General features: G+C 33.1%; 1 protein-coding gene across 1 annotated transcript in view; it reads right to left on the reverse strand.

The window, feature by feature from the left end:
* Positions 1–13,162, reverse strand: part of LOC139526198 (uncharacterized) — a 28,428-nt gene extending 15,266 nt beyond the window's left edge. Inside the window, exons 1-4 of the mRNA XM_071321324.1 lie at positions 12,941–13,162; positions 9,946–10,361; positions 8,712–8,877; positions 3,148–3,257 (exon numbers count right to left, since the gene is read on the reverse strand). Of these exons, the coding sequence (XP_071177425.1) occupies positions 3,148–3,257; positions 8,712–8,877; positions 9,946–10,361; positions 12,941–13,043 (795 nt within the window). The 5' untranslated portion in view covers positions 13,044–13,162. The remainder of the gene's footprint in view (positions 1–3,147; positions 3,258–8,711; positions 8,878–9,945; positions 10,362–12,940) is intronic.
* Positions 13,163–13,896: the final 734 nt, after the last annotated feature.

Genomic DNA, 13,896 nt, shown 5'->3' on the forward strand with positions numbered 1-13,896 from the left:
TCTAAAACTTATTCCTTATTCCCATTAGAAACTTTTTAAAATTGATTCACTTTGGTAACAGGAAAGAACTGGATTTTTGTTTGTACCATTTTTAAAATTGCCATTGTTTCCTTATTAAACAATTGTTTGAATTACAGACAACAGTTCCTAGATCCCCAATGTGTGTTCTTCGATTTGTGCTATTAAATTCCGGGTCTAAAGATTTATTTTTTGTTTTTTCTTATTGCCAGAAATTAGACATTTCAGATATTGTCTCATGTAACTAAAGGAAAACTCTCAAATTAAAGAAATGTAACATGATATACTGAAACTTTCTTATAATCAATTAAACGACAGCTTTACTAAGATATGTGATTTTTCATGGTCACACTTTTTCATTGTTAACGGACATTTTGAGATTTTTTATTGTCAAAAAATGGTGGGTTTTTTTTTTTAAAGAAATCAACATTCAAAATTTAGAACTTCATGAACATGTACAGGAAGCTGAATTATTGCACATCTATGTACTACTTAAAATTGTACTTCGACCTGTTGCCTCCTTAAAATGTTCTGACCGTCCTAAGATTTAATGTACGGAAATGTTTCGGTAATTTAAATTCAAATCCGAATTGAATGTTTATAACACAAAAAGAGAAACCAGAATCTCTTGATGACCAAACGTATGTACACGTTGGCGCGATTAAGAGTTTTTCAGAAGGAGTGAGATTCCACCCTTGTTGAATGCCTCGTGGAGACCTCTAGATTTTTAAATTCCCTTCGTTTTTCTCATGGATGGAGTGTGGTCTCTCTGTAAATTACCCCATATCTTTTCATTTTCCTATTTACCGAAGGTTCCATGTGAACATTTCCATTGGATCATATCTGTTAAACTAAATATACAAAACAGGCTCAAGAAAAGGCGAAATTTCTTTTTCAAACTCGAACTAGAAATCCATTTTTTTCTAATAGGGCACCTTACATTATCATCAATGAGTTCAGGCACGTGACAAATTATATAATCATACACAAGAAAGAAACCCTGAACAGGCTTTCAGCAATAATTTCATACATGTATATTTATATATTGGGAATTTATTTTTGTTTCCAAGCAGAATTATAAGGTTATGTATAAGTGCCTCCGTTCACTGCACAATTGTAAATTGTCTTCCTAAAGACCAGCAAAAATAAATGGCACAAGTTCACGTAGTCATAAAAAAAGTCGTATAATTTACGTTATCGAACAAAAAATCAGAAATACGGAATATTATATGTGAATGGTTAGGAAATCCGTTTCCCCTACATGTTTAAAAAGTCAAAGAAAAATGTTTTCCCTGATACAAACGTTTAACGAACCAGCTTTGTGTAACCTATAGACAAGTTCGACTGGATATAAGGAAGTTAATATGTTTACTCTGATTTGAAATTATCTTTTAGAACTTTTTTTAGTAATTGAGAACATATGCTGTTTATGGGTAATAGGTGAAATGTTGCATGTTCCCTCAAAATGACAGCAAGCGCAGTATTCCGGACGAATTTCATTTGTACACTGCTATAAACTGTCAGGTCCTGGCCATGGTTTATTTTGGAGAAATATTTTTTTACTGATTTTTACTAAAAAAAATATTCTCTGTGCATGCTGTGTGTGCCATTGCAAGAAATAGTTTTGCTCGTTATTTTGTCATATTAAAAAAAATTCTCAACAAAATTTTCTCGTTTAAAATGTACTAGAAAAAAGTTTGGCATGTTAAACGGACGAAGACATATTCTAACAGAAGTACAAATACCAGTCCTCCCTTTTGTGTATACATATGAGAAAACATGTCAAAGTTATTGATTGAATTCAAATCCATCACACATACGGTACACATTGTAGTCCGAAAGAATAAAGGACTTCATTCCTATCAAACACCTTTTTAATTGTTTACCAGTATATTTCTTTTAGTTTTGGGTAAAATTGTAAAGGAAATAATACTATCAAGACGTCCTTCCATAAATCTTTTTTTTCTGTTCTGACTTTAAAGAAATGACTACTTTTCGCCCAATCGAAATGGTGCATGGACATATTTTGTTACATATTATTAGAATTATTTTCAATATTATCGGTATTAAACTTGATTATCGAGACATGAAAGTTTGTCAGCATTTTCAATCTTTTTAACGTTAAAGTACCAATAGTTCGGTCACTACTCAATTAAGTTTGTCGATAAAGTAGCTAATTTTGACGGTAAAGAAACATCAATTCGATCACTTGTTTGTTACGGGCTGTATTTATCGTTAATGGACGATAACTCTAATCAAGATACAACTGAATATTTTAACTATGATTGACTATTTGTAAATCTTCTATTACTGATCATTTATGCTTTTAAAGTTCTATGTTTCTGTTATAGTTTCAACGATAATAGGCAAACATAAAACATTTAGGAAAGTGCAATAACTTCAGGAAGAAGTCGATTAACGACTTCAGTCGAACTAACAGATTATATATCCTGTCTTGCTGGTCTCTTTTGTTATCAAACATGTATTTTTCTCTACTTAGGTTACAAAATAATAAGCAAAATAAAGCAAAACAATGGTACAAATCGAAACAATATGTTTTCGATCTCAATCCGGTTAATTTATTTAAAGATCATGTCTTGCTGATCATTTTCACAATTTACATTTACAGTTTCTTTCTCTCCATTACAACTCTTTTGAATATGCTTGCCCCTTTCAGATTTACTCTTTCTTTTATGTTTTCACGATAATTGCCAAACATTGTATTTTAACCCTTTGGTCTATTTTTAGTCATGTCGGCTATGTTGTTTAGTAGACAGGGTCTTAGTAAAGTTGGTTTCCAGTTGGCACAGTAGTTTCTGATAAAAATATATTTGTTAAAGTTAAATGACTCCGATGGATGACAACGCCGACGGAGGACGATGATGACGACGTACGACAAAATGCAGAGTAAAGCTTTCTTCGTCCGTGAGGCCAGGTGTGGTAAAAACGGGAAGGTTAATAAAAACTGAAAAAATCTAATGTTATCAACCAGTTTTGTTAAAGTCAGAAACAATAAACAGTTGAAATATTTTGTACGTTGATTTTTTAAATGTACGCATTTCATAATTGCACTCAAAAAGATCCAAAGGTAAAACAAATCTCAAATAAATTTACTAAATTCTTACTTACTTTTATCTTTGCAGAAGTATTATCTGTTTCTTTTGCTACATGTTTTAAACTTTTAACTAAACCATGTAGAAGTCGGCAAATCTTGTTTTTATCATTCAAAGAACTTGGACCTGAAAGGTTATAGCGTAGCAGTTATTCAACATTAAAAGATTGAAAGATTTATAAAGTATCAAACATGTTTAAGTTCTTCCACAATTAAATGAGTTCAAAATTTGAAATCCAACTACTACTTTTGATCCTTCTTTCAGATTTATAAAATTACTTAATTATAGTCCTGGTACCTTTGTTAACTATTATCATTGACATGCACCAAATGTGAACCTCAAACATCAAAAGGAGCCAGTCAATTCTATTGATACTCAGGACTTGTTCATCTTTGTTCTCGATCTAAATACGGTTATAAGGGAACCGAAGTTCCTTTCAACCCACAACATGCTGTTCTACTAGATCACAAGGCCAGCTCGATTATCTCTTGTTATAACAATTTTACTTTAACATAACTTATTCCTTCAAAATAACTAAAGCGAATGCATATGTGCATTCATTTTTTAATATAAACAATGCCGTTAGTTTTCTCGTTTGAATTGTTTTACATTGTCATATTGGGGTCTTTTATAACTGACTATGCGGTATGGGCTTTTCTCATTGTTGAAGGCCGTACGGTGACCTAAAGTTGTCAATGTCTGTGTCATTTTGGTCTCTTGTGGACAGTTGTCTCATTGACAATCATACCACATCTTCTTTTTTATATATAGGTAATATGTATATGATCGTGCATCGTTATAATGATACTGTTTAATTTGCCAGAATTGGTCAGTTAATGACAACTTGATTTTTGTGTGTAATAAATCATATCAATTTTTTTTTATCATTGTCATATTACAGCGGTTAAGTTAAAATACCTAATGCTTTTTTCAGTAAATATATATATATAATCAGTGCTTCTGTTTTAGATTGAGGGATAGAAGAAGTATTTCTAAAATAGTAAAATATTTTCCATTGTTTTATAAAATATATATATATATATAATTGTTAATGGGAATGGGGAATGTGTAAAAGAGACAACAACCATAGAACAGACTACGGAAGAAGGTCACCAATAGGTCTTCAATGCATTGAGAAATTCCCCAACCGGAGGCGTCATTCATCTGTACCCAAATATATATACTAGTTCAGTGATAATGGACGTCATACTAAACTCCAAATTAAAAATAATACACTACTAACAAAGGCCAGAGGATCCTGACTTGGGACGGGTAAAAAAAATAGGCGGGGTTAAACCGTCCCCCTATACCTCAAGCTAATCAGGGAAAATAAACGCATACCAATACGTATTTTAAAACTCAGCTCAAGAGAAGTCCGAATTCGATTTCTTAAGATGTAAAAAAAGAAAATAAATAAAATGACAATAATACATAAATAACAACATACTATTACTTGATTTATTTCACTTGACTCGGCGCAGTCAAAACGGTTGCTCATTATTGACCAGTCCATCTACTGATAGATGTTTTTGGAAAATCTCATCGATAAGGTGTTCAGTTATCACGGGTAGTAAGGTCGTCATTTCGAGGAGCGCTAAGTACAGTGATTTTGTTATAATTTGGTTAAGTTGGTCATAGATAAGTAATGTAACATTCCAAAACGAATGCCTCAGTTCTTCTTAAATGAGCAAATAAAAGGCAAATGTTTGAATCTATATTGTTAGTCAAACTATCTAAATTGAAATTGTTGTTCTAAAGAAATGTACTCAGGATAACCAAGATATCCAAATTGTTATGGTTTGGTTAAGCGATAGACATGGTTAAGTTAAGAGTCTAGAAATTCGTCATGGTCTTGCCTACATTTGTCATGGTTTAAATTAAAATTAATACATCTTTGTGGCACCTTAATATTGATAGTTTGTTTGAATGCGATTGTGAAAATTTAAAGTAACATACTTAACTAATTGAATAAAGATGAAAAAAGACTTTTGACCAAATGTGCTGGGCGTAAACGGCAAAAAGGCCGGATTAATCGTACATTTATATATTGTTTTACCCCGCGTAACGCATTGTAGGGTCAATGGAAATATTCGGCGTTCGTATTTTTGACCATCCGTCTGTGCGTTCATCCGTTCGGTTTCACGTTTACAATTCTTGCCGGCTTTTTATTATTATGAAACTTAATATATCATAGTTTTTTTTATAAAAGTTTTGTTCAAAATTGCATTGTTAGCACTCTTAAATGTACAATTCTTGCCAGAATTTTATGGAACTTACATTATGTAAATGCCATAACATTCTGGCAAAATTTACATCATAGGTTTATATAAGCAATGTCTAGGACGAATTCAAAATTAGTGTGAAAAGAGTTGTGTCCCTTAGAAATATAATGATATGGAGAACTGCATTTTAGGCGCGCTAGCTCTCATATGTACAATTCATACCCAAATTCTATGTAAAAGAGGGACGAAAGATAGCAGAGGGACAGTCAAACTCATAAATCGAAAATAAACTGACAACACAATGGCTAAAACTCAAAAGGACAAACAGACAAACAATAGTACACATGATACAACATAGAAAACTAAGGAATAAACAACACAAACCACACCAAAAATTAGGGGTGATATCAGGAGCTACGGAAGGGTAAGCAGGTTCTGCTCCACATGTGGCACCTATCCTGTGCTTATGAGATAACAAATTCAGTAAATAGTCTAACTCGGTAGGTCACATTTATGAAAGGGAAGGGGATTGTAGTTACGACGTAAGGAACATATCCGATATCATTTGTGAAACGGTTATTCCATAACGGTCAACCAACTCGTGATGGCGTCCGTAAAATTACGAAGAGATAATTGTTTGTAAGTTGAATCATAGGTTGATATCAACAATTGTTTGGACTGATTTGAAAATTAGTACCGAAATATTATTATTCTACTATCTAAAGCTGCGGTCATACTTTACCGGATTGCTCTAACGGACGCCGAACTGATGAAAATAAGTTTTCCGTTGACAAAATTAGTATCCGTTGGTAAACTGACCAAATAAAACGGACGGGCAATGAATGACTAACGGACACTTACAGAATATGCAGTGTACGAGACACGGAAACGTACTGGACAGAACGGACGTCAAATGTACATTCAACGGACGAGTATCGCATAAAACGGACACCTAATGGAAGCGTACTGGATAAAAAGGATGAACAAGATAAGCGGAAAATCAAACTGAGCGATATTTATAATACATATCTTTCATGACTAAGCATTGATGTAGCCCACCTCCTCTGTCTTATCCTTCTTATCCTTTCGACAACTATAAGGTTTATATTTCAAACATTTAAGTTCAGTCGTACCTGAATAAGAGATGTTCGATAGTGAAGACATGCTTAAGTCACTTGCTAAAAGGTATTTGCTCTAGGGTGGATAGTTGTCTCATCGGAAATCATACTGTTTTTACTTATTGTATATTACTATGTGTTTTCTTATGTCATAGTGTATTCTGCGTACCCCAATATTTAAAAAAAGTTGCTATTGTTGAAATTCATTAATTTATTGCTTTAGTGGTCTCTATATATGTGCTTGTTCTATAATTATGTTAGTTATAATGATAATATCTTATTTTTACTGTAGATGACTTATTTTAGTGAATTATTGCGAGTAAAAGATCATCTTTAAGGTGGCTCGCGGGTCTAAATCAAAATTTTATTTTAATATAGGGTTTTGCTATATTTGTCCACAAATGAACTTTATCTTATACTTAATAACAAAAAAAAAGATGTGTCATCGTTCATTTACACTCACAATCTGCCTTCGAAAGAAGCATACATTTTTGTAAAGCTACTTCTTTTCCTGTTGAACTAATAAGACATGTAAGAGAAAAAAAAAGCAATTTCGAAATAAAAAAGAACTGAATTACAGAAATCGCTCAAAGTTTAATAAAGTTTAGTTTTTGGACAGCGTTTTTGGAAATAATAATAAAAAATATAGGTCACCGATGCGTTAAAAAAATATTTCACTTTTAATGCAAAACAATTTCACTTTTAACATGTTTAATGTAAAACAATTTCATTTTTGCACCAAAGGGATGTAATTTGAATTTTAACGGTATATACACTTTTGAAGTCATCAGGAGCCATCACAAATTGATTTTTGTTTAATGTTGTTTGTACCATATGATAGAGTAAAAACTAATAAAGGTAATAAATAATTTTTTTAATTTTTTTTCCGAAATTGTTATACCCTCGAGCCTCCTTTTAAAACATTAAAACACAGATCTACTCGTCTTGGAACAAAACAACAGCATTAGAAAATAGCGACAAAATATTGACTTAGAATAGGATAGAATGGGTTAAACTCGAAAACTATTATCAGCGAAAATATTCTTAAACAGTATCTTAATAGTTGTACATAAAGTCTGTTTATTTTGATCATAACATTTCCATCATTCACGACAGGAATCTCATAACTGAACTATGTCGAATTTGAAATTAACCATGACACTAGCGAACCAAACCATGACATCGAATTTTCTGTAATCTTAAATTATGTGCAAATGTTTTGGTTTTTTTTTTTTAATAATTCACAGCAGATTGATACAATAACAGAACATTGGATCTAACAGACAGTAAAAACATAACCACTTTTTGCATTAGAAACGAACAACAACTTATACATTTTGAAATACGCAAGCTGTATTCTGTGTCAAATTATAACTATATGATAAAAAAATTAATGTACTAAAATATTAGCAATAAACAAAGATTCTTACCAGCTTGAATGTATATTCAGAGGTTCATTTAGCGAAAAATCCGAATGTTTATATTGTGTCATTGATTGTCAATTAAAACTCTTAACACAACCATGTCTAACTTAACCAAACTATGACAAAATCACTGTACTAAATGACCATCGATATGATGATTTTACTACCCGTGGTTATAGTCATTGTAAATTCGTTTGGTGACACTGATAGGTAATTAGAAAACAATGATAATTATAACGGCTATCACACTTTTCACACATCTTCGAATAGACTGTCCTTATGCAAATTAAAACGTAAGCTACGCCCGATCAGTTGAAATAACATTGGCAATACTAGCAGTTAAATGACATGCCAGCTTCAGACCTCAATTTAACTGATTGAAAGATAATGTCTTCATCATATGAATATCAGGCACAATCCCTAACGTAAGGGGTTTATTATCATATCATCATAAAGTATATGAGAGTGACATAACCCGTGTCATGACAACAACTGGTTTTAAATAAATGTGTTTAATCCCAATGCAAAGACTCTATCAGTGAGTCAATATTTAAGCCAAACTATACAAATTGTAATGACCTGACAACAGTATTGTTACCATATCCTTTATATAAGTTTTCATGTTCTTTTCATCCTTTTATTCTAATCACACCCCTGATTTTAATACAAATTTTCTTTTTAATATTTTGCTTGCAAATACGATCATAATGGATTTATAATGATATCTATGAGTGAAGGGTGAAGTTGTGTATGTATTATTCCCCACGAGGAAACTTGGCAGACTCCATCAAAACCCTAAAATTATAAGTTCCTTACCATCTATTTCCAATTTTTCTATTTCTAGTAAGGTTTGACTTTCCTCAGTTGAACACAGACGGAGTTTCTTGACAAGGTTCGTCATCAGCTTGAATGAATCGGAATACTTTACAGCGTCCCAAATAGTGGGATCACAATGAGCCCATTCATTCCATACATCTCGTACCTGATATAAAAAAAATCATATTACATGTATAACTTGTATTTAAAGTCTATGATAATAAATTTCTTTGTAATCTCAATAACAGGACATTACAGTGACCGGTCATCCCATTTATTCACAAATAAATGCAAAATTGAATAATCATTGAGAGATTAAACATTTGACAGCTTTACCAGCTTATAATTATGATATAATTTTATCTTCATATACATTTTATTTCAGATTTTTTTAGCCCATACTACAGCATTTCAAGCACCTTATTATGTTGTTACTAATTGAATATTTCTCAGTTTTACAAATGATGATTTTTTTATGATTAATGTTCCAGTTCCAAATTGTGCATTTAACATGTTTAATCTGATCTGTGTTGTAATTTGGTATAACCATACGACAATCTTTTAATGTTTTACATTACTCAGTAAAATAAGATTCTCTCCTAATTTAAAAAAAAAATCTTTTCAAATTGTAAACCCAATGTATCGTATAAATTTCGTTGATCCAATCTGATAAATGAACTGGATGATTAATTATCTTTACTATAACATCTGAATACAATAGAAAATGAATAAGATTTACAACTACAAACTTTAAGACATTTGAGAAAATCCGATGAGAATAAGAAATATAACGTCAAAACTTAATACATGAATTTGGGATAGAAAGGTACCATGACACGTCTTATAGCAATGCGAGTTCACACTCACCAAACAGTCACAAAATTTGGAATAAGTCACGTTCGGTAGTTAAAATATCTGACGACTAAATTACAACCCACAATCTAAGACGTTGTAAAAATATCCTTAGATAGTTTGGACAAAGACACATCATACGGAACAACCAATAAACATTTTACAAAATGTTTTATATATCTATGAAAATAAAGGTACTGTCGACAAATTGTTACAAAAAAACGACCTAGAATTTTAGAATATTGGTTGTACAAATGAATATCATCGGAATATTAAACACTAGAAAAAAAAAAACATGTAAGCAATCAAATCATGGACTATTCCTTTTTTTAGAGGAGGTCATATACGGTGAGATATTAGATTTTATAGATACTACACGTACGTTTTCAGCATATGACATTACTGCTGTAGGGAACTGGCCATCAATGTTGATGACTAATCCCAACAAGGCAGATAAGTCGCAAGTTTCGTCGAAGCCTGTATAATGTGCCATGTGTGTCTGTAGAAATAGCTTGGATAGATCAACAGCACTCTTGATTGTGTAGTCGTACGTTGTTTTTTGATAACCATGCATTGCTTTGTTATTGTTGATATTTTCGTAATTCAAGAAGGTATACGTTGGTTGGTATTGTGTTGAAAATGTTTGCGTATCAATCTTCTCTCTGAGAGTTAACTCTTCATAAAGTGAAGTTAAAATTGGAACAACATATTTCCTCAGTGCTGGTGATATAACGCTTTGAAGACATACTCCAACAACCAGGTATCTTTTCTGATTCTCATTAAAAACTGCTGGTGTTGCTGAAAAAAGGAATTAGAATATAATTTTTATCATCAGACAAATGCAGAAAGCTACGGAGCCCTGTTGGTCTCACACAGATTATAAAGTGTCTTTTAAATATCCTGCGCTGAAGATGTGTAAAGTCTAGCGTTGGAGATGTAAAGTCTAGCGCTAGACATGTAAAGTCTAGCGCTGGAGATGTAAAGTCCAGCGCTGAAGATGTAAAGTCTAGCGCTGGAGATGAAGAGTCAAGCGCTGGAGATGTAAAGTCAAGCGCTGAATATGTAAAGTCTAGCGCGGGAGATGTAAGGTCTAGCGCTAGAGATGTGTAAAATCTAGCGCTGGAGATATGCAAAGTTTAGCGCAGGAGATGTAAAGTCACGCGATGGAGATGTAAAATCAAGCGCTGAAGATGTAAAGTCTAGCGCTGAAGATGTAAAATCAAGCGCTGGAGATGTAAAGTCTGGCGCTAGAGATGTAAAATCCAGCGCTGAAGATGTAAAGTCAAGCGCTGGAGATATAAAGTCTAGCGCTGGAGATGAGAAGTCAAGCGCTGGAAATATAAAGTCTAGCGATGGAGATGTAAAGTCAAGCGCTGGAAATGTAAAAAAAATAAGTTGATCCCTAAAGCCTCGGTCATACCTTACCGGATGGCTCGAACGGACGCCTAACGAATAACTTTTAGACGTCCATTCTTATCCGTAAGACGCCCGTCCATATCCGTTGCATGTCTGTTAAGCGTACGTTTTATCCGTCGACGTCCGTTCTGTCCGGCGGAAATTTGAAAACATGTTCAAAACTTTGAACGGACGTCCAACGGATACAATGTCCGTTGAACGTCCGTTAGGCGTCTGTTTTGTACGGTACTCGTCCGTTTCGTTTTCGTTTTGTATCCGTTACCTGTCCGTTATACATTCGTTGGAGGTCTGGCAGATAAATTCATCAACGGGCTTCTAACGGACGTCTAACGGATAAAACGGATGTTGAATGAATGAGAAACGGACTTCTACCGGACGTATATCGGATAAAACGGGTGATGAACGGATCTGAAACGGATAAACGCCAATTGAAAATATCGCGTCAGACATGCCAATTATTGGTATGTCAGATTTCTTAAGGTTCATTAATTCTTATTATTCATAATCGATCTTAGAGTAAAGGCACGTCTTCACAATCAAGCAGCTCTTATTCAGGCCAAACACTGCCCTTTGGCGGCATGTTGAAGAACAAACCAAAACCAGTAACACAGAAACATTTTGAATATTTATGCAATTTACAATTATTATTATTGTAGTCTTTAATTTTTCCGTATATCTTGTTCATCCGTTTTATCCGGTACGCTTCTGTTGGGTCTCGTTTTATGCGGTACTCGTCCGTTGGCTGTACGTTCGATATCCGTTCTGTCCGGTACGTTTCCGTTTCTCGTACGTTGCATTTCCGGTGTATGTCCGTTATGCATTCGTTACACGTCCGTTTTATTCGGTCAGTGCATCAACGGACTCCAAACGGATAACAATTTTGTCAACGGACAACTTCTTTTTTTTCATCCGTCAGGCGTCCGTTCGCCTTAAGCCTCGGTCACACCTTACCGGATAGCACGAACGTACATCCAATGGACGAATACCGCATAAAACGGACACCTAACGGAAGTGTACCGGATAAAACGAATGAACAATATATACGGAAAAATTAAAGGCGACAATAATAATACATGTAACATCGTATAAATATTCAAAATGTTTAGGTGTAACGATGACCTAGAGTTGTTAATTTCTGTGTTATTTTGGTCTCTTGGGGAGATTTTTCTCGTTGGCAATCATACCACATCTCCTTTTATCTATATAGTAATTGTTCCCATTTAGCTAAGCGGTTAGGGCTATAACCCCCTAATCGATCCTAAACTTTATTTTGAGATATAAAACCTAGTGGAATCTATATACTTTTACACAACTTATTGTCTTGAAACATGAAAAAAAATGCTTTTTCTCCCCTTTTTGGCCGTTTTTGTTCCCTATTTCCAAAACTATTGGAAGAATAAGTTCAATAACCCTGAAAATCAATATTTTGACTATTTTATTTACCATGTCTGTTTAGTTCACGCATCATTGTAAATATAACATAATTTGATGAGACTATCGTACAAAGTAAGAGGTTTAGCGCTATAAAACCAGTTTTAATCCACCATTTTCTACATTTGGATGTGCCTGTACCAAATCAGAAATATGACAGTTGTTGTCAATTTGTTTTTGATATATTAGATTTTGCCATGTGATTAGGAACTTTCCGATTTGATTTTCCTCAGAGTTCAGTATTTTTGTGATTTTACTTTTTATCATATACATCTGAAAAATTTCCCCACCAATAAATAAGTTTTCAAACTGGAAAATACGACCTATTTCAGCTTCACATCCCATCACCTTCTATAAAGGAAGTAGTCTCTCCCTTCACGCCCATGGTTTGGGACTGATGCCGATACTCATACGTTGTCTGTGAAAAAAAATGTCTTCAGACGATGACGAATAGTACGTCATACCATTATGAGACCGAAAAAAATATTGTGATAATGCCATTTTATAATTATTGAATACGATATAGATACCTTCTTCTCGTGGTAGTTTTGCATCTGTCTCATCCATTTTATCTAGGAGTTCCTTTGGAAATGAACGCTTTTCACCACCTGAAGTTGACGGTTCTTCTTCCATGTTGTTTGTAGTAACACAGCCTTAATATATGTCACAACATCTTATATATTGTCTTCCATTTCTCCATCTGTGCATGTATACACCTTTTTACAGCTGTATTGTTATTGTTATACCATACTGGATTAATGAAAACAATATAGAGCTTGTAATTGATTGTACTAAGACTCTGGTCTGCAAAAAAGTTTACTTACAGAAAATTGCGGAAGGTAATTAAAAGTTTTGCCGACATTTTATTTTATTAGTAAACTCTTATCGAAGTTCAACTAATGATAAAAAAAAACGTTATACAGAAAGAACAATGTTTTGGAGATCAATTTTGCGGGCGTATAAAAATAAGATGAAAATAGACTAATTCGATTTTCGGAAAGCTAACAGATAGATACATCATAATGTTACAATGAACGACAAGAGAGCAAATATGAATGGGAAAAGTAAAAACAAACATTTCAAAATAGCAATGATGAAAACAAAATATGATGTCTTACAATAATTACACAATTGTTAAATCGACAAATAATATTTTAAAATCTATCTAAATAATGTCATATATATAATTCTTTTGTTATGCATGAATTTTTCTATCGGTGAATTCCCTAACCTATCAACTATTTCTTATTAATATTTGTAACTGATCGTCTAGAGTTACTTACCACCTGATTGTCTTAAAATCATTTACTGTTTACTGCGTATTGAGTCAAGCATTAATCATATCTTCACTAATTGTAAACAGTACAGTTTAATGTGGAAAATATTACAATTATACGTGATTTGAATCAAGTTTTTTCCTTCATTTATGCATTATATAGGGTTGTAAAAGCGTTCATTATTCTGTGCCTCATACAAATTGTGCTTT

The sequence above is a fragment of the Mytilus edulis genome, chromosome 6 (assembly GCF_963676685.1).
Source record: "Mytilus edulis chromosome 6, xbMytEdul2.2, whole genome shotgun sequence".
Lineage (NCBI taxonomy): Eukaryota > Metazoa > Mollusca > Bivalvia > Mytilida > Mytilidae > Mytilus > Mytilus edulis.